Here is a 26895-nt window from a genome sequence, read left to right as displayed (position 1 = left end):
CATGGGCTGCAGAAGGTACTTTTCTCCTGTGCAGAGTAAACATGGCTGAGGTTTCACAGTTACACATTGTCATACAGTGTTCTTCATTTCTCTCCCCCGACGCACATTACAGATGTTTGCTGGAATGACGTATGGGTGGATGGAAGACATCTGCATGCTCCAGTGCATTTTCTGGAGTGTTTTTAATTGTTCCAGAAACTTTCAAGCTCATTTTAAAAACACAATGTTAAGTGGGTATGGATGTTTCATTAAGTTACAAAACTGTTTATACCTCGAAATGCACCAGAATGAAATATGGGAACGGAATTTTATTTCCCCAGTTTATGTCCCAAAACATAGAGCCAGAGAAATGACAGGGTCCATTTCAGTGCTGTCCATCCGCCAGACTGCAGTTAAGGATCTGTCCCTGTTCCCGTAATAAATTCAATTTGGAGCATGTAGAATCTGGCAGCGACATTTTGCTACAGGCTGAGAGTTGGCACAGGCGAAGAACACCCAGTGAGCAATGGTTAGGCCTTTGCAAAAGAAGATGGAACAGGAAGTGGCTGTTTAGGATCGCATTGTGTGGTGCGTGTCTTCAAAGAGAAGGCTTCTGGAGCGAAATGGCCAACGGGCGCTGCCTCGGCCTCCTGTTCAGTTGCAAGTCTGTCAACAAAAGAGAAAGGATAGATCTTCTAGTAGCCCTGACGTGACTCCCAGTTAACCAGCAGTGGTTTGGAGCGCAAGTTTCTAGAAGGAAGTGGAAATCTGTCTTCCAGCTTCCAGGTGAGCAATCGGATGGCACAGCTCGCTGTTTATTTCCCCCAGAACTTGATTGGGGAAGAATTCTCCATACATAAGGTTAAAAAGCAAGCTGTTATTTTTACTGATCCATATTTAATCCTTCTCCTCTTCCAAAGACCCCCTAAGGCGTGCGTCCCTTGGAGGTTTGGATGTTTGGCATGTGTCTTCTATAATTAAATAGCAAAAAGGAAAAAAAAAAACCAAAAAACCTGGTAGGATTGAGGCCATCTTTCCCAGTAGGGGAATTTGCTTGAGGCCTTTCCGGAGAAATGAATGTTGAAGCCTGTGGTATCAGAGAGACGTGAAGAAAAATGCAGTGGCTGCTTGCATTTATTTCTCAGATTTTTCCTTAAGCACACTAGGCCTGTGCTGTGCTGCAACTGGGCCAGGGGGTGGACACAGCAAACCAACCAACCATCCAACAAACAACCTCTAAAAGTATATGCCGGTCATGTACAGAGGCATCCCAGAGCATGGTTTGAAAAAACTGGAAAAAATAAAAATGGATTTGACACGACGCATTTAAAATGTCCAGGGCCAGATGTTTCAGATTCTAGTAAGCGATAATTTAAATGTCAACAAGTTATGTAGGTATTATGAAACTATTGCCCTGCTATTCAACAACAACCAAAAAGGTTGTCATAGCAACACCTGGGCCCCGTTACCTCTTGTGTTGCCTGCTACTTGCAGGAATTAATAAGGAGGATGAGGGAACATGGGTTGAGGGTTTGGTTTTATTAAAATAATGGAGGAATCACATTGGTTGCTGTGACCTGCTAGATCTATGATCTTTGGAAAGTGTGAATGTTTAGGTAACATATTTTCAGTTGATAATGCCAGACATTCTGTCTGGGAATTCTACTTCACTGAACTTGGAACAGGGTAGACAGAAGGTCAAATCAGAAGTTGGACGATGATCGTAGAAATACAGGAATGCATACCTTTGTGAATTTCAGCTCTTGCAAAGGTTCTGCTGCTTTATTTTCCCACCTGCTATTGAAATGCTTATTCTCTGAAAATGTATTGCAAATGACTCTTTGCAAATGGGGTTTGTGTTCTTCTCATCATAAGAGTTTCAGCATTTCCAGCGTGCACATTTTCACGCCGCACCAAACGTTTGTTTTTCTGCTCAGCGTGTCAGCACCAGCATTTTTCTTTCTGAATAATGTGCAGAATTGGTGTGCTGACTTGCTCATAAAAAAAGTAGAGCCCAGCTAACAGAGCTGCACCACCCAAACCCCAACATCTTATTTTCCCGAAGGCCTTTCATCTTAGTTTGTCAGCAAACTGGAACCTCTAACCTGATGGTTTATTTTGCTTGTAGTGTTTGTTGTCATTATAGGGGGGAGATGTGTAGGTTCTGCTGCTAATGGGAAACTTTCAGGTGTGGCAAGAGGCGAATGATACTGGGAGCCCTCGGTTAATCAAAACCCAAGCAACACTTTGGCAAATCGCACTTTACCAAGAAGCTAAATGGAGAAAAATGGGTTTATTAAAAGCAGAATCCACCTTGGAATTGACGTGTGCACACTTGACTTGATACTAGCAGGCTGAATTGTGGTGACAGGGATCATTTTTGTTGACAACAGCTGGAAATACAACAGCTATATTATTATAATTAGGATCAGCATCAAGTTGGATCATAATAGGGGCTTTCTTGGAGAAATGGCACGGTGTCAAATTTATAGTCTCTAGCTAAATGAGTCTCTTGTATCCTCTACAAAGGGACAAAAACGGCTCCAAATGAAAACACAGACAGAGAATCCTGTTGTTATATTTCCTGGGTATTACTCAGGGTCCTATTTATCACATACCAACACTTGCCGCTTTGAAGAAACATTATCCTGCAAGGTTTACACTTTTCAATTTGCCTCCGTGGTCTGCATTCTGCATGCATTTCCACGGAGAAGCCTACACCACAGCTTGACTAGAAATCTTTTCGGCTGCAAGATTAACCTCAAAGCATTCATTTTCCCTCCCTGTGGGTAATCACTTGACAAATGCATCCACAGAACCTTCGCACACATCTATTCCAGTGTACAGGTGCATCAACAGTCTTGAATCACTATTAGGAGAAATATCATTCTTGATGGAAAGTAGTGCTGCCTTTTCATTTCCAGGTGTCTGAAGCTGAAGGATGCGGATTTCCTGGGAAGCCAGATATCTGGCAGAAATATCCTGGATGAGGATGTGGGTGAAAGCTTGTCTTAGCTTTGTTACAGCCCCCAGCCCAGTGGTTCATCTTGGCAGGCGTGGGAGATTTGCATGGACTGGGAGAGACGTCATGCAAATATGAGAGCCGTTCATTCTAATAACATTGAGAAACTTGTACTGAGGATGTGCCCAGTGCCTAGTTTTGTGCTTGCTACATCAAAACAGTGTTGTGTTTTTGAGCCCACAGTAGTTTTATACCACGGAGGAAACCGACATGAAATTGATTGAATGAGCAGAATGTGAGATTGTGTGTGTGATTTCTTTTGTCAGTCACTTTCTTGTTAAGGACGTGAACATATTGTTACATTTGGGGATGCCGTTTGGTGTTTCCTCTTCCAAATTGAAGGAAATAAGCTACTATTAAAACGACTAGGCAAAACTACGCCCAATTATAAGTTATAACATCCACCACCACTTAAAATTGTAAAAGACTAGGTTATTATTCAGCCTCTCACACATGTGTGTATATATATATATATACACACACACATGCATGATGTACATATGACAATAGTGACAATAAACTCTCAGAAGTATTATCTAAATAACTCTTTTATACTCTTTGCATAAATTGTATTTAATTGTAATAAATTGTATTTAATTATCTCAACAAGCCTAGGATATAACAATTACTATCACCTTCCGTTTTTACAGATTAAGGAACCAAAGCTGAGAAAAATTTTATTACTTGGCCAGGGACACAGAACTAGTAAACGTTGGGGATGGAATATAAAACAAGTGTTCTGGTTTCATTCAGTTTGACTCCAAGTTTATCTTCTCAGCCACTATTCTATATTGAAAATTATCTCATTGGATCCTCACAGAAAACTTTGAGGTTTGAAGAATAAAAATTACTGTTTTTGCATATGAAAAAACTGAATCAAAGAGCACGTAAATGATGGAAATCACAGGTCCCTACTCTTACCTCAGTGTTTGGCAATGTAATGGGAGTCCTCTCATAATAATTTTCTCAACTTTTACCAACCCATGACAGTAGATATGATCATCCGTCTTGTAACAGTACATTCCGAAGGAACTATCCCCAACTTCTAGTTAACGAAGGATGGTCTCCATGTCTATTTATCTAGCAGGAAGGATTTTAAAATTTCTTCATTTTGATGAACAAACCTGAGCAAAGGTTATTCAAAGTAATGAAGATAGAAATGAATGGTTCTATGGAGAAGAGTGAAGTTAAATTTAAAAAAAAAAAAAAAAAAAAGTCTGGTGCCCATTACAGATGTTCTGAACTGTGGCTTTACATCAGAACTGGCTGAGGAGATTTTTAAAAGTAATGCACCCTCATCCCTGTATTGCCATCCCACAGATCTGAAAGGGACCCCAGGGATCTAAATATTTTTCTAAGCTAGATTCTAATACACGAGCAGAGGTTTAGCATGCTCCTACGTGTATTATTTTGTTTGACCCTCACAGTGACACAGTAATATTCACTGTGGACTTGAAATCCGAGGCTAAGTTAAATGATTTGTTCAAAGAGACAGTGGTACTTGTTTCAGAACAGCCCACGTGGAGCTATTCCACCTGGGAAACTATTAACCCCACACGACGCTGCCCAAGTACATACACTCCGCTAATGTACACAGGGCTCCTGTCATCGTCCAGGTACTGTCTAGATTTATTTATTTATTTACTCTATGAAGACATTTCTTAACTTAAGAGTCTGCCACTAGAAGGTAATTTTGTTGATGACAGAAATTTTTGACTCTGTTCACTTTTTTTTTTTTCCAGCCTAACCACAGACTAATACTGAATGCTCACCCTCATTAACTTGGCATGGTACAGAGTATAGATCTTGACTTTATTTTTCTAATGGTTTTGTTATTTCATAATGTGTGAAAAGATTTCTCCAAAAAAAAAAAATCAAAGGAAATACATAACACAACAAAATAAAGGAAAACAGAAAGTTGCTGCGTGGTCTTCTTCAGGGCAGAGTTCAGCCTGTCCGATCAGTCTCTGAACTCTGTTAGTCCTCTCAGTAGCTCTTGGGTCTTTTTCTTGCGATTCATTTTTTTATGTCTTCTGAACTAATGTTAGACTTAGAGAAAAGTGGCAGAAGTAGTTCCTGTACCCTCCTCACTCAGCTTACCCTCAGCTGAACATTTTATATAAAGTTAGTACGAGGACCAAAAGTAGAAAATCAGCATTGAGAAACCATATTCATTTTCATTGCCCAGTGTCAATATTTTAGCACCTCTTAACTGGACTGTTGCTGTAAATGTCGTAACTAGTCTGATCTCTTAATTTTCTGTGTCTCTGCCTCCAGATGAATCTGGGGGCACTAACGGAGGGACCCCCAACATAGGGTTGGTCTCTCACTGAAATAGCTTCTCTTTCTTACAGGATGAAGTCAACGCTCCTCATCTTGACATTCAAATGCCCCTTCTGTTTTGTTCTCAGCTTTATCTTTAGCCTCAGCTTTAATAACTGGCTTCTCTAGACATCTCTCCTCCTGAAAAAAAAGTCTAGTCACTTTTATCTTACTGTCCTCCTCTCACCTGGAATGTTTTTCCTCCAATTCTTCTCCATCCCACACAATGTTCAAATGACTACAAATATTGTGCTTTCATGTGCTCATTTCACCATCTAGTTGATGAGTTACTTGCGAAAGTGAGTCTTAATTTATTTATTTTTTTGATATTGTTCCCAGTGTCTGGTGGAATGTTTTACACAACCGACATTCAGAGCATTTTTTTAGTTCTAACTGTAGATCTTCGTAGAACCTCTGAATCATCATTCTGAGTAAAAATTCAGATTTTATGGGATGATCAACTGCTTGACAAATATTATTGTTACATTGCCCTGTGCAGTGACCATAATTCAAAACACTTCAAAAAGATTTTGATTGGCAAGATCTTACAAAGCTCTACCTTGTTTCAGCAAACAGAGGGATATAATGCTCATACCCATCCTCAAATTTTTTTTCAGCTACTGGTGATGGTTTTTGACAGCTCAGGGCTGATGGTCCCTCAGTGGAAGAGAGCTCCCTGGTCCAAGGCCAAGCCTTCCATCTCAGGGGGTTCCCACAGCCAGTCACTGGTCATTACTGGGCTATAAAGTCCTAGGTGGGTTTCCTCAGTGACCATCCCAGCTCTGGAGAGCAGTCTTCTGAGGTCTTCGCTGTAGCTGACTCATAGCCCAAGTGCTCCTTCTGCCCTAACTTGTCCTTTCTCTCAGATATTAATCAAAGAGACTTCTCAGTAAAAATTCAAGAAATCTTCACCTTTGAATCTACTTTTAGGAAACTCATTTGTGATACCTACTTACCATTCCTCATTAAATCACCAGATAATTTATTCATTTGTCCATTCATTCTATTATCAAATATGTGTTTGATAATCCTTATTCATCCAACACTGACTGGGTGAGGAAGACACTGAAACTGCCCTCGTAGAACGTGATTCTTGTTACCACACCAGACTTCTCCAGTTTCTCCCCGCTTTCAGCAGTTCCCAGAATTTCCCACAGTCTCTTGGACTATTTGGCTTTTTTGCTTAGAATTTTTATTTTATTTTTGCTTAGAATTCCATCCCTGCCCTTCTTCTCCTGGTTAAACTCCACCTGTCTTTCATAATTTCACTCAAATGCAATGTCTCAGAAAGCTGTCGCTGACCATGCCCGGTTTGTGCTGGACTGAGTGGGGGTTCCAAAGACGCGGGGCAATTGCATTCAGTTGAATTTCTACGTTTATTTGTCTCTCTCCTCCTTTCCCTTCCCACCACCAAACTGTAAGCTTCTTGAGTGTAGATTTTGTCTTAGGATATATAATTTGTAGTAAGCAAGCTATATGTGCTCAATTGCTAAATGAATGAGTGAATAAAAATAGAAAATTAATCTGGGGGAAAATAAAGGTTTTGAGTCTATTATCCACAGGCCCAGTTACCTAAATGTGCTGATTAATTGGTAGTTCCAGTATAATTTTATATTCTGAGGAATTAAATAAAGTGGGATAAAGCACTCCTTTGATGTTTCTGTACAGCTTTTCTCAGCAGCCGATTTTAACAGGTATATTCAGTTGTGCTTTTGCAAAACTTAAATGCTGCGTGTTGTATCTATCATATTGTTAACCTTATGTTTCATATTTCTTTGATATGTTTCCTTTTCATATTTTCTAAGCCCACATGATAGGTATCTTAGAAAACAGAAACTACAAAGCCATCTTCAATAAAACTGATTGTAAAGGGGCTGTCTTTATATAGTACCCCAACCTAGCAGTGCTCTTTCTTTTAAAAGGCTTGTGTATTGTTGAAGTTGTGATAGTTTAACTCCTACTTTTTAAAGAGATTTCTTTTCCTTCTTATTCTAGCACATGGATTTCTGTATAATATGCTTGACAAATTTTAGCTCTTGGCAAAGAATAATGTGTTAATTATTATTTTCTCTCTTTCTCTCTCTCTCTTTTTTTTTTTTTTTTTTTTTATTTAGGTACGTCTGTCACTAACGTAACAGCTACCGACGCTGATGACCCAGTTTATGGAAACAGTGCAAAGTTGGTTTATAGTATCTTGGAAGGTCAACCTTATTTTTCCATTGAGCCCGAAACAGGTTTGTGGCCTAAATTTTGGATTCTATTCAGCATGTCATTGCTTCAGGGAGACACTTTTCCTGGGACTTGGATTATGAAATGCTATGGTTAAGTGCTCTGATGCCTGCGTCAATAATATTTGAGTGTGTTATTCCTGTGCAGTGTGGGGGACATGGCAAGCCCAGCAGTCATTCTGGTACATATTAAAATGAATTGCAGCACCTTTATAGAATATCACCTGTTTAACAGATGGCCTGGCATCCTTGTTCATCCCTGTGGGGGGAAATGCGCTTATACATGAGGCCGCCTTAAATAGATTTAAGAATAAATACAGTTACTTATTGGTTGTGTGATGCTTGACAAGTAACGTTTATAAATCTTTCTGAGTTTCAAGTCCCACATCTATGAAGTGGGTGAGGAACCCTCCTCGTAGCCTCATGATGATCCTTAGATGAAGCAATAAATATTAAACGTATAGAACACGACATATTCCATGTATGGATGTTGCTTCATTTGGTATTAACCCCCTTATTTGTAAAACAGGAAGCTGATGTCTACCCACTAGGGCTCTTATGAACACATTATTATTTTTGCCAATATTAAACCCAGCCAGTATCCTGAGTCCAGTGTTACAGATTTTAGCAAACAAAAAATAAGTTATTTAAAAAATAAAACCAACAAAGTTGCTTTTTTTTTTTTTTTTTTTTTTTTACTGATTTGGAAAATAACTTTATAAAGTAATAATTTTTATAAATGAAGACATATCTTTTATTGTTTATTTTTAACAATAGTTAAGAGAGGAAAGCCATTTTGTTAGACTTTTTATAATCCTGTGGGGGGTTTTTGTAGCACATTTAAAAATTGCTATAAATAATATCATTTTTCTGTGTATTTTTCTTCTGCATCTGGTGGTTTTTGTCTGCAAATTTTCAAGTAGAAAAATTCAATATGTGGGGATATACACATATCATTTCTTTGATTCATGAGTTTTCAGCATTATTGAGATAAATTCCCATGTCTTACCATTAAGTCAATTATTAATTAAATTAAAAATTTAAAGCTTCTCTTTGCTTTATTTTAATTCAAAGAGTAAAACCCTCATGCATTTAAAAGTGAAAAAAAGTACATTTATACATAAATAGGTCATGGCTTAAAATTGAATTTAGATTTGGCAACAGGAAAGAACTCTTGTAAAATACATTAATTAGGGACATAATTACATATTCTTCTTCAGTTAAGAAGGAAGTCTGTCATAAACTTCATCTCATTTGCAGTCTTTGATGACCCTGGGGAAGTGGCAGAGAAAGCAGTGAGCTCTGAACTTTAATAGAAAAGAAAGTCTAGAAATGTCCCATTCCTTGGCCAAAGTCACAGTATCAGAGTTGGGACGAGAGTTGGGACTCACACCCAAGTCCTTGATTTCAAAGCCACTGTCACACTTCCTTGAGCTTCACTTTTCATGGGCTGTAGTCATGGTACAGTGACCTCTGGAAAACAGAAATGTATTAATTGCTTAAGTGGGGTTAAAGAGTTCCTCGTTTGCTCCTTGACTATTTGTTACTTGAATCTTTTGGTTCACTATTCATAGTGTAATATGTTGAGATATATGTGACACATAACATTAGTTTCAGGTATAAAACAAAGATTAAATATATATATACAGATATATATACGTAGAGAAGTGATTATCACAGTAAGTCCAGTTAACATCCAACACCACACATAGTTACAATTTTTCTTTATAAACAGAACTTTTATGATCTACTCTGTTGGCAATTTTCAAATATACAACACAGTATTATTAATGATGGTCACCAGACTGAACATTATATCCTCAGGACTTACTTATTTTATAACTATCAGTTTGTACCTTTGGACCAGCAATGGATATTAATCCAGCAGATATCCATTCAGCATTCACTATGTGCCAGGTACTAAATTAAATACAAGGAGATGAATTCACAAAGGCTAATCTCAGCCTACAAGTATCTCACAATCCATTTTGGAAGATAGATTTTTTTTTTCAATGTAAGTACAAGAAAGCATGATATGCCATTTAAATAATTTATATCTTAAGAATAACTTACCATGAAGTACAGTAGGGCTAATAAAAGTCCTACTAAGTCAGAGGGTTTGTGAGATTCTAAATCTCATTGATATATATCACCATTTGTTTAATTAAATGTCATCAGCAGTTTTTAATATTTACATTTTTACTCAGCATGGATGTTTATCTCAACATCTATTCATTTTAACCTTATCATTTCCAACTTGGCAGATACAAAAATATTTGATTTATATTTTAGAAAGTTTATTCTGGTACTATGGTGGAAAATCTAACAGAGAGAAATGATACTTGAAGAATGTGCATAGTAGTTGCTGAAAAAATACTGGTTGAGGGAAGTTGAGGTTTTTAACTAAGGCAGACACGATGGGGAAGGAAACAGAGGCAAAGTTTAATAATCAGTAAAGAGGCAGCCTAAGTTCTTTAGCTGAAACGTCAGTGTGTATGAGTGAAATGTGAACAGACTGTCAGTGCCTGCATAACCACACCTGAGTGTGTTCAAATGAAGGCAGAGTGCTTGTGGTTTCCAAAGAATCTAAATTTGTGTATCTCTGAGGTCTTTTTTCTCTCTTAAAAAAAAAATTGGGACTGATATGAATGTATATGTGTGTGTGTGTGTGTAAGTGGAGGAGAGTATAAATGCAGAAACAGATTAAGAATACTTTTAAATATTTTATATTAGAAAAATAAAGAAAAATGTATAAAGGATATTGAGCATTTGTATTTTTTTATTTTGTAAGCAAATGGAAAGAAAATACCCTTTCTGGTGATCAAAAGATGTGATAATTAGTTGACTTTTGGACTGCCTCTAAGGAAGATGGCTGGTTGCCAGGGGAAATACCCTTGTGATTAAAAGGTTGGAACTTTTAGTCCCACTCTCTGATCTCTGGGTAGGGGTGAAGGGCTGGAGTTTGACTCATTTGCCAGTGGCCAATTATTTCATCAATCCTGCCCTTCTAAGGAAGCCTCCATGAAACCTGCAAAGGATGGGGTTCAGAAAGCTTCTGAATTGGTGAACAGGTGGAGATTTGGGCAGAGTGACACCTGGAGAAAGCATGGAACCTCCGTGCCCTTTCCCCATACTCTGCCCCACGTCTCTCTTCCACCTGGCCATTCCTGAGTCGTATCTTTTTACAGTAAGCCAGTAATCTAGCAAGTAAAATGTGTCTCTGAGTTGTTAACCACTCTAGCAAATTAATTAAACTCAAGGAAGGGGCCTTGGGAACATCTGATTTATAGCCAGTTGGTCAGAAGAACAGGTAATAACCTAGACTTGCAACTGGAATCTGAAGTCCAAGAAGGGAGTCAAGGGAACCTCTGATCTTTAGTCAGTCAGTCAGTCAGTCAGTCAGTCAGTCAACACAGGTGACAACCTGGGCTTGCTACTAGCCTGACACCTTAAGTGTCAGGGGGGGAGGGCAGTCTTGTAAGACTGAACCTTTAACCTGCGGAACCTGGTGCTGTCTCCGGGTAGACAGTGTCAGAACGGAGTTGAACTGTAGGACACCAAGCTGGTGTCTGGAGAATGATTTGGTGGGATGATCTTTATAAAGAAGATTGCCCATTGACTAGGGTCAGCAAGTCCTTAATGCTGTTATGTTTTCAATAAGGAAAAGGAAACCGGAGCACAGGAGACAAGAATACATTGATGTGTCTTGTTTTCTCCTCATAAGAATGCTAAGAACAGAACTCTGGATTTTGGAACTGATAAGTTCTGCTGCCCCCTCGGTTGCTACTTTCCAACTTTATGGGATTATTTCCTGTTGTCATAACACATCAAGCTCTCTGTCTCGGGGAGAGTGCACCCTTTTGTTTGAGGTATAAGCTTAAGGCTGCGGAAAGGTTTTCCCTTTGTTCTGTTTATTATCTTCGAGCTTCTCATCATCAATAATGATCTTGTATATTGACTTGTCTTTATTCTTGTCAGTTTTCATGCTAGAATGTATAGTTCATGAAAGAACGGGGCTCATCTGATTTCTTCATTTTGCATCCCGGTGCCTAGCAGAGTGTTTGGCATCTAAAGCCACTCAGTACATAGTTTAGACAGAAAGGCAAGGGGTGGTGGGGACAAAAGGAATATAGAAGAGAGAAATGGGTGAATAAAGAGAAAGAGAAAAGCTTGCCACAGCTCGTGGAGAAGATGTGTGATGACCCAGGCAGGGAAGCCAGCTTGGTTTCCAGCCTGTGTTCCTTCTGTCTACGTTTGTGGTGGGAAGAACACTCGAACCTCAGATGTAGGTTGTTTGTTGTTGTTGTTGGTGGTGGTGGTGGTGTTATTGAGAGTCACTTAAGACTAAAGTTAATGCCATTTCCAAGTCTCATACTTTGTCTCAAGTGTGTAACCAACACAGTGCTATTGTGATACCTGCAGAAATGAGCCTTGAGGCTGTGGTAACCTCTTGCCCAGATTTAGTTCTAGATTAGATGTTGAGATAGAAAGGTTCAGGGCCCACTGCACAAAGAAGGGATGGCCGTTAGCAGGTCTATTCCCGAGCTCACTGTGCTTGTGTTAATAATAAGAAGAACAACAACAGCAAAAGGAAAATGCCATTGTGTTTCTACAGTCCTGTAGGTTTGACAGAGCACTAAACCATAGTGTAGAGAATTTCTGTCTCCATTTTGCAATTGCCAGAGCTATGTTTCGGGGGAAGTAAGGTAAAATGCCTTCCCCACCTTTAAATCAAATTCTCTGACAAGTTATAAACAGGAAGAAGAAAAGCAACAAGAATATAAACAACAGCCACCTCATTTACTGAACATGTATTATGTTCTTGCCCGTGTGCTAATTGGGTTTGCATGCATTATCAAATTTAATGTAATTTATTCCACACAATATTTCAAGATAGGTACTAATGTCATCTCATTGTTACTGATGAGACAGAGGAGGATCAGAATTGATACATTTATTGCACAAGGTGTTTGAAGCAAGATTCAAAGTGAGTCTCTGATTTCAAGCTCTAGATTTTCAGCGTTCTCCTGTACCCCCACTTGACTTCCACGCATTGTAGCTCGTGCCTGGGGCTGCCATTGGTTTAGAAAATGACCTATAAAACTTGGAAGCAAGCCCGTCTCCTTTATACATAGACATAAGAGGCAGTTTGGTGTCAGATAGGAAGTGAGGCAGTAGTAATGGTAAAATGAATTGTCATTTTTGTGAATAGCTTCAAAAGGCTGAAAATAGCTTATTTGTATTCTATAAATGTTTTTTCTCTGTCTTTTTTTTTTTTTTTTTTTTTTGTTTTCCCCTCCCTGCCACTTCTAATACCATATGTTTGCCTGTAACATTTTGGGCACAGGCAGGGAGAAATGTGGAATTTATTTAAAAAGCTACTAATTTGAGGATAGATGAGAAAACAGTTACAGTCCATCCTAAGTGATTGAAGATGGAAAGTCTAAATAAAATGCAAGATGAGTGAATAATAAATACTTAATTATCTAAAGAAATCAGGGTAAAATTGCAGGACAGTCTAAACTTTGCTCCAGGCAAGCGAGAGTATGAAAAATGACCTGCTTAAAAATAAACTAACTTAATTCATTGACCTTTTTCTGAGATTCAGACCATCTTTCTTCATTGTATACAAATAACATTTGTCTCAGTGGAACCTGTAAAAATGAGCTAAGGAAAAGAATACTCCTTGGGGAAAAAAAATCCATGTAATGAATGGTTCTCTTTTATAAAAATCAAGATAATACATGAAGTCTTCATGTAATGCCTTTATGGAATCGAGTCATTATTATGCCTTCTGAACCAAAGTGATAAATAGCAAACACACAAGGTCTCTTTTTTAATCAGGATAGCAGAGATTATCATTTCCACCGTCAGGAGGGCTGGCTTTTTTTTTCCTTTTTCTTTTTTTTTTTTTAGTGTAGACCTTGGAGAAGAAATATTCAGATAAAGGCAGGCTGACCAACAATGCTAGGATATGCACTGACGGATGAGAATGTCTTTGTAATTCACATTAATTGATATTTAGTCAACATTTACACTCTGATAAGAAATACCCTAGGCACTGAGGGTGCAATGTTGTGTATGACAAATCCCAAAAAGAGATATATATGGGCAAAATGCTGTGATAAAGTGGGACATGGGCCAGAATTGATGATATGGGGATGGAGAGGAGCACCAGCCAAGCCAGCTAGTAAGGAAAGAGGAGAAGAAAGAAGCCTTCTTAAAGGTAGTGATACCAAAGGCTGTGTCCTGAACACCTGTGTCCTCTAACACGTGACTGGTGTGGGGGAGGGGAAACTGTTAAATAAGGCCTTTTAGCAAGAAGAAAGCAAAGGGATATGTGGTTAGGGGACAAATGAGGGTGATAATAAAAATTGAGTAGTTTTCACTTCTTCAATGGTATCAGGAGATTTTTACTTTAAGAGATTTTTCTATATAAGATAAACTTAGGCTATAATTTAGGAATCCAAACTCCTATTAATTTTCTGCATGACTTTCGATGAGTGCCATGACCTCTTAGGACTAAGTATTCAGTTTTTAAAAATACTGATTATAGTGCTGTTTCCAGTCATTCATGAAATTGGAGGAAAAAAGCATATACTCCATATTTTGCTTTTTATTTTCAAAATTAAGACTATCTTGAATATTACTCATTTTTATAGTTTTATTTTTATTGAATATAACAGAACATGTTATTTCTTGATAGGACATTTCCATTTACAACAACCCATAGTTTTTGCATTAATGGTAGGTAGAAAGGTACTTCAGCATTGTTCAGTACAAGACTATGAAGAGCCCTGGATTTGGAGATGAAAGTTTGACTGTAAAGCAGGAGTGACATGGAGAGAGGAGGAAGCTGGCTTGACCAGTTGCCTGGGACAGTTTCATCACAGAAGATAAAGAACCTCTTTCTAAGTGCCGGCCAAGAGCTGAGGGATCTCCACATAGATGACTCACTTTGAAAACTGCACAGCACCCCAGATCAGGCCTTCCCGTGGCGTGGGTGGCCAGTGGTGGGGGAGAGGCAGGTATGGCTTCTTCTGTAACATGTGGAGTCTTTTCTAAGTCTCCTGGAAGAAGAGCAGGGGTTCTCTTTGGAGAAGTCAGGCATGGAGCCAATAGACAGAAGGATTTGGGAGGGAGCCAAAGAGTGCATTTCTCACCTGGGGGCATGTCCTCCTAATGCTCTCTTCATCCGGCTTATATTTTCTTTACACAGCATAGATTTTGACATAACTTTTGAGGGAAGAATACAAGCAGAGAGACCCCTTTCAAACATAACACACACGTGTGTGTATGCGCGCACACACACAGACAGACACGTGTTCAGAACAACTAAAGATGGGGGAAAGTATTAGTTTGTGAATCTCTGCTTGTTTTAGGCCAAAAGAGCAAATAGAGAAAGGCAACTGCCTTTCTCATATTCCTTACATTTCAGGTGGAAGAACCACTGTGGATGCTGAATAAAATCATAGGCAGCAATGGACTACGTGGCAGTGTCTTTGCAGTCTTGTTTAATCTCTATACCATATGAAGTATTTAAAAATATTTTATTAAAGATGAAGATTATGAAGCTCCTTGAGGTTTAATATGGCCAAAGTCAGGCAAATGACAAGTGTTTGGTATGTTTAGCTCAAATCAAGACTTGTTGGAGAAAAATGAATGGATGGATGAATTAATGAGAGAGTGAGGATCCAAAGTGTGTAATGGCACCTGGACCTATATTTAAACCTCGCTGCGTTGTTTAGTCCCAACTAAATTATGATATGCTGATGACAAAATTAGATTTTAAGTCTCTAATAGGTTAATATTCTAATCTGCTTAGTATTTATAGATAATGTTCCCAATAAGTGCTGTCCCTCCCTAGTCTTGCTCTTGATTAAATCTTCATATCCCAGTGAGTGTATTAACTGGCTGCTTGCACACAGTGACTTAACAATCATTTATTTCCCTCCTTGGAATCTCTTGTGGGAGATAAAGTAGCTTGAGAAAGTGTTGTGGTCACATTAATTGTTTTATGATTCCTAAAAATAGCCCCCCCACACATACAGAACAATTATATATACTTGGATAAGCTGAAAGCAGTGTGACTGTCATGTTAGTTATATATTTGAAGAAACTATTTTTACGCCCAGAGGGAGCTGTCCAGTGCTGACCAGAGCTAGAGTCAAAGGGATGTATTTTTAGAGAAACCAAAGTTTTGGAGGTGCATGGTAAGCAGAAAGACTGCGAACTACACAGACTCCTCACCATGTAACAGCTGCTGTCACATTGGGGTGCTTTGGGATGGGTTTAGGTGGAAGCAGAAGCAAATACTTACTCCCCTGTGACACCTATCCAACCTGAGTAGACAAGCTAGGATCAGGAATTTTTCCCAGCTTACTATGTTTTGTGTCCCTGCAGAATTACAATGTAATTTCTATTTTTACAGGGATTTTCTTTCCTTTGAAATACAGCTTTGGGCTTCACTTGGATTAGTTCAAAATGACTTGGTCTAGAAGGACAAAGATGTGTTTTCATTGATTTTGTAAATAAGCATGGTTTATCTAAGAATATCAAAGATTAACCTTATATATTCAAAAATACACAATCATACACACACACACACACACACACACATCCTTTGTGTTTTTATTTAAAGATAGCAGGTTTTATTTGTGTAATTCCAGTCTTCCCCAACCCCCACCACCTTCCATCCTTATGGGCTAACTCTGCACTCCTAGCCCTAAGACAATATAGAACACATCACTGGTGTTCAGTAATTGTTTTTAAATATTGTGCCAAATGCGACTTCAAATACAGCTCCCCAAAGAAGGCTTATCTAGCATTCAGTTGTTCTAGTTTGGAAAACAGAATTTAACATCACGAAATATTATCTGTAACTATGTATATATGATTATCAGAAGCTCAGAGAAGAGGGTTAATTCATACTGGATACTACACTTCTTAAGACAAAAGGAGTCTCTTAGATCAGTCTAGTGCACAAATATAAGAATCCTCTGAGAGGCTGGGTTAGAAGGAATGTACACACACTTCATCTGTTTCCTTATAAGTCAAATTCCAGAAACATTCCTGTGAGATAAATTCCTCTGAGCTTATGCATAAAAGACCATAATTTCTCTTTTCAAGAAAGACTAACCAAAAAAGTAAAAGGGTTTCAACCCTAATTGCAGGAATCCTGTCTAGTTCTCACCATGTACCCTAGTGCCTAGCACTGTGTCCACTTTGTGATAGTTGTTCAAGAAACATGTTGTAAGTGAAGCAATGAATGTAGACAGTTAACTCAAAGATGAGCACAGTTAGAAAATGGGCTTCCTCAGAAGGATTGAGATGCTGTCAATTTCAGATCCCAGGGAATTTTGGGTTTGAAAAATGGATGCTTCTAGAGACTTAGAATGTATCTTTGTGTTCTCTTCTTGTATTCAGTATATATTTGCACTTGATTATCTGATTATGTGGAATCATTTGGTATGACTCCGCTTATGACAGACCAGGGACACAAGGGTGTGCCCACAGATGCTGTATAAGAATAGCCCATGACACCATGTATCCATTTGCGGGTCCCTTTCCAGAGGCAGTGGTCTCTCATGGCAGTGGCGTGGAACTCTGTGCATTATGTTTGGTTTATAAAATCAAAGGGAAGGGAGGTACCATATCTTGTTCGTCTACTATGTGTGATTTCTTATAATATTCTTAGTGACCATGGGAAGTGGGTGCTATGATCCTCACTTCACATAAAGGAAGCAGAAGCTCTGGGCAAAGTAATTTCTGGAAGCTACCCAGGTAGTAGAAGTCAGAGCTGGTTTCCCAGGCACATCTGTCTGATTTCAAGCTCTGCTGCATTAGGCTTTTTATTTTTATGTCCCAAAAGAAAAGGTGGTGGTGGGGAGGAAGTAGTGAAAAGTCAGTGAGTCCAGAAAATAAGAAGAAGAAAAAGAAGAAAGAGACTCTAAACATTTTAATGCCCTCTTTTATATTAATGTTTATTTTCAATTCAGTAAATAAATATCTTGTTGATCACCTCCAGTCTCTGGGACAAAGTGATGAATGGGGCAGACGTGGCCCTGACTGCCTGGAGCCTACAGAACAACTAGAGAGATTTCAACAGAAATAATTATGTTAAAATACATCAATTGGATATTTTCTTCTTCATTGACCAAGGTGCCATGAAGAAAAGATGCAAGGGAATGAGATCGTTTATTTATTATTATTGTTGTCGTTGTTGTTGTTGTTGGAAAGATTGGATTGAGTTTAATGAAAAGAAAGTAGAAAAAATAACATTCTTGAATAATGAGAATAATTGGTTCAGATAAATACCAATATGGATGATTCAGGAATATTGGGTAAGGGAGTCTACCATAGAGCTACTTGCAGAGAACAGTCTTTCTCAAGAGAATCAGTTCTTCATTTCTTAAATACTGGAGAGACTTTCCTCTTGGGGTGAAACCCTGATTCAGGAAAAAAATTGTAAGTACTAGTCTGTAGGCTTATATTTATTCCCTTAGTGAGACAATTTTATGGTTATAATATGGAAATAAGTGGTTACTTCTATCCATACTGGTTTAATTGATATTTATAGACTAAATTTAGTTTTCAAACTCTTATATGCCTGATACTGTACATAGAGTAAGTGAAAAAGACACGGGTTTTGCATTCTCATAGGCAGGACTATGGAGCATGTGGGTCTATAAAGAAAGCAAAAAAAAAATTTTTAATGTTTCAAGAATTATACTAGAGTCACCTTATAATTTGTGATTATGTGTAATTTCCCATTCAAAATCTTCAGTGTGATTATTTTATTACGAGCGAGGCTGTTTTATATGACCATGAGGAGCAGAAATATGGAACGGTAAATTAGTGATTTTAGTATCCATAAGGTGAACAGGATTGAACTGGTTAGTAAATGTAAGCATAGCCATAATTAGATAAGATTTTTTTTAATATCTGGAGAGTTTCTTTAAAAGTCGTTTCCATGTGCGGTAAAATTTTATTGTGTGTGACAGAGTACTATTGAAACTTTCCTTTCCATCCCATTAACTTTAATAATGTTGCAGTGGTATTATCTATCTTAAAAGCTACCTTTGCACTCTGACACCTGTGGATCTCTTAAAGACGGGAATTGAGATCACCTAATTGTGCTGTTTAATAGCAAACACATTCATGAGCTATAAATGAAAAAAAAAATGATTATATTTACATGATGAAACAAAATGCAGATTTGATTCCCTGGCTCTCATTCTCAGCAGAGTATAATTAACAACCCAGACACAAATAGCCACAATAGAAAGCATTTACTACGTACTAGGCCTTGGGCAATAAAGCCTAAAACATTTAGCAGTTTCAAAGAACTGGGATCAGACCTCCCTGGCCCTCAGTCCACTTCTGCACACTGGGTCAAGGAAAGGTGGGGCCCCATAATATTCTCATGGCATTAACTTCGCTCTATGACTTGAGTCAGGTCACTTGAGTTTAGATAGCTCGCTATCAAAGTAGCATTCTTAACAATCGTGTTCTACTAACTTCACAAAGTCATATTTTTAAAAAGCTCTCCCTTGTGAGTCAACTGTTTGAACAAGGATTAATTAATTAATTAATATTCACTAATAATTAATATCAATTAAGTGATAATCGGGTATCGAGAGAATATATGTAAGTGTGGCACTGGTTGCGTTATTTTTCTCACTCCGTGTATCCGTATCTGTAGTTATTCTTCAATAGCTAAAAGGAAATAACCCCAGCCTCCAAGCGTACTCCATTTTCTATCCCCCAGGTCTACCGAATTACAGCCACAAAATATTGGAATTGTCATAATGGAGTCTATTCTGAAATGACATCACTTTCTATCACGTTTGAAAGCAGTTATGGGGAAAAACACGTTTAACTTCAGCATGTGTCTTATTTACATTTCGTATGAACTCTAAAGTAATGTGCCTCCTACACTCTAGAAAACAGTTACTGAAGACTGTCATCTAAAGCAGCTGAAAAATATGCTGTAAGAAAGCAAAAAAGACAAACAAAGCTCTGTGTTACGTGTAAACACTTATGACAAAGCTAAGCCTCTGAATGGTCACTGTGTTTCTGAGAGAAAGACAGATTCAAGGTGGTGCCAGTGTGGCTCGGGATTTCAGAGGAGACAATGTGGTATGGGAAGTCCTGGATGGGAACCCTGGAATCCGCATTAGGTTCAGCTTCCCAAGTTGATGACCATTCCCTGTCCTAAGGCCTTATTCTTTATGTGTTAAGGATGGATAATCATAGCTACTTTTAGAGTTCTTACAAGGTTAAGGTTGAGATAACATTTTTAGAGTGTCCAGCGCGTAATTTCCACTCAACTACTTGAGCTCCCTTACCTGCCAAAGTTAGAATGCTCCCTGAAGGACATTCACCCAAATACAACCCCCTTGAGTGAAAATTGTTGGTAACATAAGTCATTGTCTTGAAAATGCATTTGGGTGGAAAATTGAGGTTTGCTTACATTTGATACGTATCAAAAACCCTGCTTTCATTATCTTAGTGGGGCATCCCAGGAATGTGGAACCAGAAGGGCCACCTGTGTGTTCACATCCCGAGCAACTGAGTGGGAAATATTTTCAGAGCCAGCCCCCACCCCGCCCACAGTAGGTCCTGGTTTCTGCATATTTGCTTCACTACTCCTGGTTGTCACATTGACAAAGGACTGACTTCCCCTGTGCCGATTGCCAACACCTGTCTCTGAGTCAATTTGTCTCAGTTTTTCTTCCATGCAACTATTTCAATAAATGTCAAGGTGCTGAATTTTTACATGTGCAATATTTATGTAAGAGTGAGAATCAGCACAACAGTAATTTGATGGTATTCAGGATGTTTCACAGGCATAAATTATGTACCCCACGCAGCTCCCTGTTAAGTAGCACAGTGCTGCTCTGGCTCTCGAGCATCCTGTGGCCAGAACTTGCCACAACAGAGGTGAAGAAGTGGGGAAAATCAGCTCTAGTTGACCTCCACGCATCTTAGGAAGAGGTCTGCAGAGAGTCATTCACTTTTATGTGGGATTCCCCACAAGTTCACATGGGAAAAAAGACATTCATTCATGCACTGAGTCATTGAAAAACGTTAAAATGCACTGGGAGGCAACAATGTGTCAGGCAGTCTTCTAGAGGCTGGGTAAACATCAGTAAACCAGGAAAGTCCATTTGTTTATTGTCTGTCTGCTCCCACTTGAATGCATGTAGGCAGGGACGTTGATCGCCGGGTAACCAGCCCAGAGTGGTTTGTAAAGGCTGGTCAGGGGAGTCTCACTAAGAATTTGACATTTGAGTAGTGGTATCACAACGCTGTTTTTACAAATGAAGAAAGGATCATTAGATATAGTGACGCTATGCTGTGCCCCTGGAATACAGCGGGTGTTGAGATTCTGAGTATGAGACTGTCCTGTTACAGCAAGGCACAGTGGAAATCACTTCTGTCTGGTCTTACAGTATTTATGAAAGTGTTGAGGGACTCAGCAGGGGCTTAGTCATATATTTGTGGAGTGAAAAAGATTGGAGCAGGAATATTTTTATAGAAAAGAGGATGCTCAAAGCCTTAGAGTATAAATTTGACAGAGAGGGGCGGACCAATTTGTTGCTAAACTAAGAAGAAAAGCACATCTAGGAAACACATTGGGTGGGATAAGTGTTGTAACAGTGTGGTGCAAAAAATGATACAAAGTTCAAAATAGGAGGGGTGCGTCTGTATCTCAGAAGGCAGTTGCTCATACCTGCCTCACCTTTCAGATTGTGCACTACTCCAGACCGGAGAACGGCACCTCATTCATCTTCGTATCTCCAGCCCTTAGTGCGGTGCTTGTTCCATTAGAGGTGCTCTCCACGGCCACTGATTTGAATGAATGATCCAAGCTTTTGCAAAGATGAGGAGATAAAGAGGGTGGGAGACGGTGACATGGCTTCTCTTCTCTTTCCCCGCTGCGGGTGTGCTGAGAAATGAGAGGTATCTGGGGACAGTTAGCACAGGTATAAGGAAGGAAGAACGAAGGGTTGGTTTTGTTTATCATCTTCCTATTTCCCTCACATGAGATTTCTTTGGGTATTAAGTTCATTCACACCAGAAATTAACCCCTAGTATTTGCTCATAATAACAGATTGTTTGCCTACATGAAGGTAGTGAGGCTTCTGTAATTTGATTTGCTTCTAAATATATAAAACATCCAAAAGAATGATTTTACACTTTGAAATTGATCGGCCAAATAGCTACTGAAAGAATGCCGACAAGTTCAGAAAAAAGCAAAAGCATCCCCACATCTTTAGAGCCCTTTGGGGCCATTACTTGGCAACAATTGCTAGAAAAAGACGAAAGAAAAAAATTACAGATCTTGGTAATCATCAGTACAATATGCCTCTAGCTATGACACAATATATTTGATGTGTTTTATAGGTGTTCAGGAAATGTATGTTTTTAACAAGGATGGGTGAAAAAAACACACCATTACTTAGACACATTCGTGCTTATGGTGAGAAATACTGGAATTAGAGTTTGAAAATTCTGGATTCCAGCATCAGATTTTACTAGCAGCGTGACCTTGAGTAAGTCGCTTATTACGTTGTACTTTGAAAGAGTATGAAAAGTATGTCTTCCAGGCTGCCTCGCACACATTTCTTTGATTTAATCTCTTCCTTATCTTAGAAACAAAGTGTTAGTGGTCTTCATTTAATACAGGGAAATCATGCTGAGAGAGGGTAGGTGGCTTATTCAAAGTCACCCAAAACGGAACTGTCAGAGTTAAAAGACAAATGTATCCCTTAGTCCTCGTCCAGAAATGTTTTCTGTGTCACATGATTTCCCTTAATCTTGCTGCGCTCATGTGCACGCACAGGTGTTCCTCCCAGGGGTGGCGTTTTATTCCGCATCACGCTGCATCTGGTGACGTGTGCAGGGGGAGACTGCAGGTTTGTACTGGGAGAGTCCTTTGTCCTGTGAGTAGCTCGACAACGTATAAACACATAAACCTCAGGTTCTGCAATTCCCAGGAGCAACTGAGAGTTTGAAGGAGCCGGTCTTTCACTTGCCGTGGGTATCTTTTCTGCAGAGACTCATACACAGGCCCCTCAACCATGCCTAAGGCTTAGCAAATAGGACATAATTAGTGTCCACTGAATGAATGTAAGGGAGCAAACTATGCGAGAAGATGAAGTTTTAATATTCATTCATTCACGATTCACACACCAGCTGTGTCTTCCATAATATGTATCTTCACTTAGATTTTTTGGAATGAAGGCATTAAAGAGAAGACTTCACAGCAGGCAGAGGAGGGGAGATGGGCCATGAGAAGAGGTTGACAAGAATCAGGAGGAGAAAGAGAAGGGGGAGTCGTATAACTTTTTTTAAAAAAAATCCAGAGCAGAAAAAAGAAGAGGTACTCATTTGTTACAGTTTTTAATTTTAATGTAGAGAATAAAAATCCTAAGCCACTTAATGTATTTGAAGAAACAGAGCTCTGATGTATTTTGACAACTGTCACTAAGGGAACAATAGATCCATAAAAATCTGCTCTTACTAACCCTCTGTACGGTGCCTCTCTCTTAACTAGAACATCTACCTCCCTTTCCATTCTGACTGATTTTGCCTCCGGCTTACCTTCCAGGAAGGTCAGACAGCTCCTTGTTTATACACGTCTAATTATCTCTGTCCTGGAGGGACGTGGAGCTCTGTTCCCTTATGCTTACCTCTCTATCGTGGGGCATAATCACGCCTGGATTTCAGTGTTCTCAGGAACGTCTGGAGCTAATTATAGTTAAATGTGTCCTATGTAAATGAGAACCACGGATGACGAATAGCCCCTGCAGGTGACATATGTCTGTCTCACTTCTTTCTTGCAAGGTCTTTCACTCTCCCAGCTTTACAAAGGAAGTACTGGAGCCCAGCCAGCCAGCCAGTGAATTGTGAGCCCGGTTGCCCCATTCGTGCAGCTTTGCACGTTGCAAGCCACCCCCCACCCCCCTGCTTTTATACGTAACATGTAAGAACTGTGAAGTTAGCCTCCTTGTCTGCCTTCTCACTGTAACCTTAATACCTGAAACAGTGTTCAGTGCCGAGTAGTCCTTGACAGACGTTTGTGAAACCACAGATTGATTCCTGTCAGTTATGTAGCCCTGCTGCTTCTTCTCCTTATTCTGTACAGAATGGAGCCCAGGGCACTTTGTGCCACTTGCCCTCTTAGGTTCACGGATGGGACGGAAAGGCATTGATTGCAAAAGTACAAGTAATTTTTAGTGTGGGAAAAAAGTCCTTAAAGACGTAAAAGAATAAAACAAACTAAAGCCCATGATACTAAGCAAGAGCGAGGAGGAGGGACGGCTGCTGGGCCAGGGGAAGGAAGCTGAGGATGCGTCTTGCGCAGACACAGCCTGCGTAAGGGGGGATCACACAGCACCATTGTCTGAGAAGAGACATGAGGGGAGGAGGGGGAGGGGAATTCTATTTTGAGAGAGAATGCGAAGGAAAGGAGAGAAGTCACTTTGCTAGGAAGAAAGAGAACCCGCAGCCCCAGAGAAGAGTGTAGGAGGATTTCAAAAACAGAATGTGGGGGATGTGACAAAGGGGTCAGGGAGGGTATTGAGTTGAATGGCACAAAAGAGTGGTGAGGAGATTATCCAGGGTTAGTTAGTTGTGAGATCGGTGCCCCTTAAATTACTATAAACGAATCAAGTTGTCAGAGTGTCAAGTGATTTTATTACATGACTCCTCTCAGTACTTGAACATTTTTTTTTTACTTTTGTCCATGTCAATATTTTATTAAGGTCTTTGGCTGCTAAAGAAAAAGCAGTAGAAGCGTAACAGTGGTAGAAAACCCTAGAATATTTCTTTTGAGCCCAGTCAGGGTCCTGATTCCTGCTTTGAGGGGAGTTGGGGTAACTCCTCAGCACATGTTTGATTGATGCCCACGATGGCAGACCCTCCCCTTCCCAGCCAGAGCCCTCTCATGGAAGTAGGTGTACCCCTCTCCCCTGTGTTACAGCGATGAAAGCAAACCAGTACTCTGTGTTTCTGAAGTCTTGTGTTATGATTTTATGAATGGGAGCCTCATTCATTTACATGCAGAAATCATGCAGTGATCATCTGTTGCTGAATATCCAATGACCATGGGGCAAAACCAGGATTTATTAGCCAGACAGTTCTCTAAAAATATGAGGTTGAGGACTTGGTTAATTTGGAAAATTTTGTTAGCAAAGGCAGTCTCTTCACCAATGGTCTTACTTTCTACATTTTATAGATAATTCAAGTCAGGGTTGCTGAGTCACTGGAAGTTCCCTGCGGGAGGTCTCAGAGTGGGTTGAGTGCCTCTGGGTTAGAGATGACTAAAAGAGGAAAAGCAATGACTATTACAGTGACTGTTACTTGAGGAACAGGCAGAGTGTCCCAAGTCAGCGGTGAGTGATCATCTGGACCCTCCAAAGTGTAGGCGAGAGAAGCTGGTGTCACAGGAATTACAGAAAGGAGCATCAGATCTACTCCTGCTCCAACCGTGTTCAAGCTCATGGAATACAGAGAACTCAGATCGGGCCACAGAGGCTCACGTGTCTTCATCTTTTAGCGGGAGCTGTAGTAGTTACCTAGTTGGTGGTTGCAGAAAATAAAGATGAGGTAATGGTGATGATAACTGTAACAGCTATACAGGGGAGCGGCTACCTCCTGCCAGCCATCGCGCCAAGTGCTTTGTGTACACGTAGGCTTTGTACCTGTGTAGGGCCTGGCGCAAAGGAGACCTAATAAGATATGGAGTTTTGTTACTGTTACTGTCACTGATCTTCACTATCACTGCGCAATAGTGTAGGGTTAGAGTTAGTTATTTCCATGCTAGTGGTAGAAGTAGTGATCAGCTAATTGCTATCTTATTATTGGTTAAATATTTTAGATGCATTATCTTCCTTAAAAATCAATTTAGGAGGAAAAACACCTATGGTTAAGTTCCATTTCTCTGTAACGAAGGAGAAAGCAGGGGCTCAAACATGTTAAAAAAAACCACCCAGCTTAGTTATAACACTTGGAATTGGAAGGGTCAGATATCAACTCTGATTGTCCGATATCAAATCCTGGGCTCTTAAAACACCGTGTTCCACTTGTCCATATTGGCAGTCTGTGATCAATACGACATGCTGGGTCTGATCGAAATCTGGGTTCGGAAAGTTCCCCTGAGGCGTTAGCGGGATCAGGGACACTTTAGCATTTGGGAATGATATCAGTTCCATTCAGATGTGTTCTGAATATCTGTTACGCTCTGTGAGCAATGCCAGGTGCTACTTCTATCCTCTCAGGTGGGCGTGACCGTCTCTGTTGTACAGATGACGAGACCGAGGTTATAAGAGTTGGCAATAGGTGCTTGTCTTATTTAGACTGAGGTCTCAGTCCCAGCTCCATTTCTTGGTAGGGCGATGGCAGAACCTCTGCTGTGTCAGCCCTGCAACCCCGCCAGTCCCGTCTGCTTAAGTTCTGAATTGCTAAGAGAAAGCATCCGATTTTTTTAGCAACTTTCACTCTGCTTTCTTAAACTACCCATACTTATTATACGTGTAATTAGTGACTGGAATTATGGCTTAAGGAAAGAATAGTGCCATCGTGTTCTTCACAGAAATAATTCCACTTGATTGAGGAGTCCCTGAAAGTGTTTTCATTTAGGGGAAAAGAAATTTCACCTTAATTCTGAGTAGGAATAATTGCAAGAACTTCAGGGTAACTCAAAATGGGCAACTGAAATAGAACCGGTCATCGGTCAGCCGGCGTGCTGATGCTGTGAGTGGTGGCTGGTGCAGACCTGTTTAATAGGGGAATCCACGAGCTACCGAGGTGGCAGTCCACGTGCTAAGCTCACTGCGTGCTTTGTATGTGGAGGTGCAGAGACGGGGTATTGTTACTAATTCACTCACGACTCTTCATATGTTACTCCATCTGGGTACGGAGATAGACATGGCTGTGATCCACCCGACGGGAAAATTTAAAAGTTGTAGTTATTTAGTAAGAGAATATGCTTCATTATAAGACAGGAAATTCTTATGTAAGGGAGCAATTTGTGCTCATTGAGACACTGGGACAATTTTCAGTGGTCTGATTTAAAGCTTTCAAGCCTGCTGTTCTCTAGAACGGTTTTCAAACACAAATGGGGAAGGTTGTGTAGAGGTTAATATATAAAATCTATATAAAAAGAGTCATGTCTGTCAAACAGACTCATGTTAAGACACTGATGGCATAGGAGGAGACTGTTGGACAAGTACCTTACTTACTAGCACTATGCGGAGGTTTTTGGGGTTTTTTGGGTTTTTGTTTGTGCCAATGGAGTGTGTATTATTTTTTCATTAATAATAATTCATCACT

At 39.6% G+C, this 26895-nt stretch overlaps 1 protein-coding gene across 3 annotated transcripts in view; it reads left to right on the top strand.

The window, feature by feature from the left end:
- Nucleotides 1-26895, top strand: part of CDH8 (cadherin 8) — a 313666-nt gene that overhangs the window by 139829 nt on the left and 146942 nt on the right. For all 3 annotated transcript variants that reach the window (XM_032486452.1, XM_032486453.1, XM_032486454.1), the window contains exon 4: nt 7438-7557. In XM_032486452.1, the coding sequence (XP_032342343.1) occupies nt 7438-7557 (120 nt within the window). The remainder of the gene's footprint in view (nt 1-7437; nt 7558-26895) is intronic.

The sequence above is a fragment of the Camelus ferus genome, chromosome 9 (genome assembly GCF_009834535.1).
Source record: "Camelus ferus isolate YT-003-E chromosome 9, BCGSAC_Cfer_1.0, whole genome shotgun sequence".
Taxonomy (NCBI): Eukaryota; Metazoa; Chordata; class Mammalia; order Artiodactyla; family Camelidae; genus Camelus; species Camelus ferus.
This window is presented reverse-complemented; position numbering and strand designations above follow the sequence as displayed.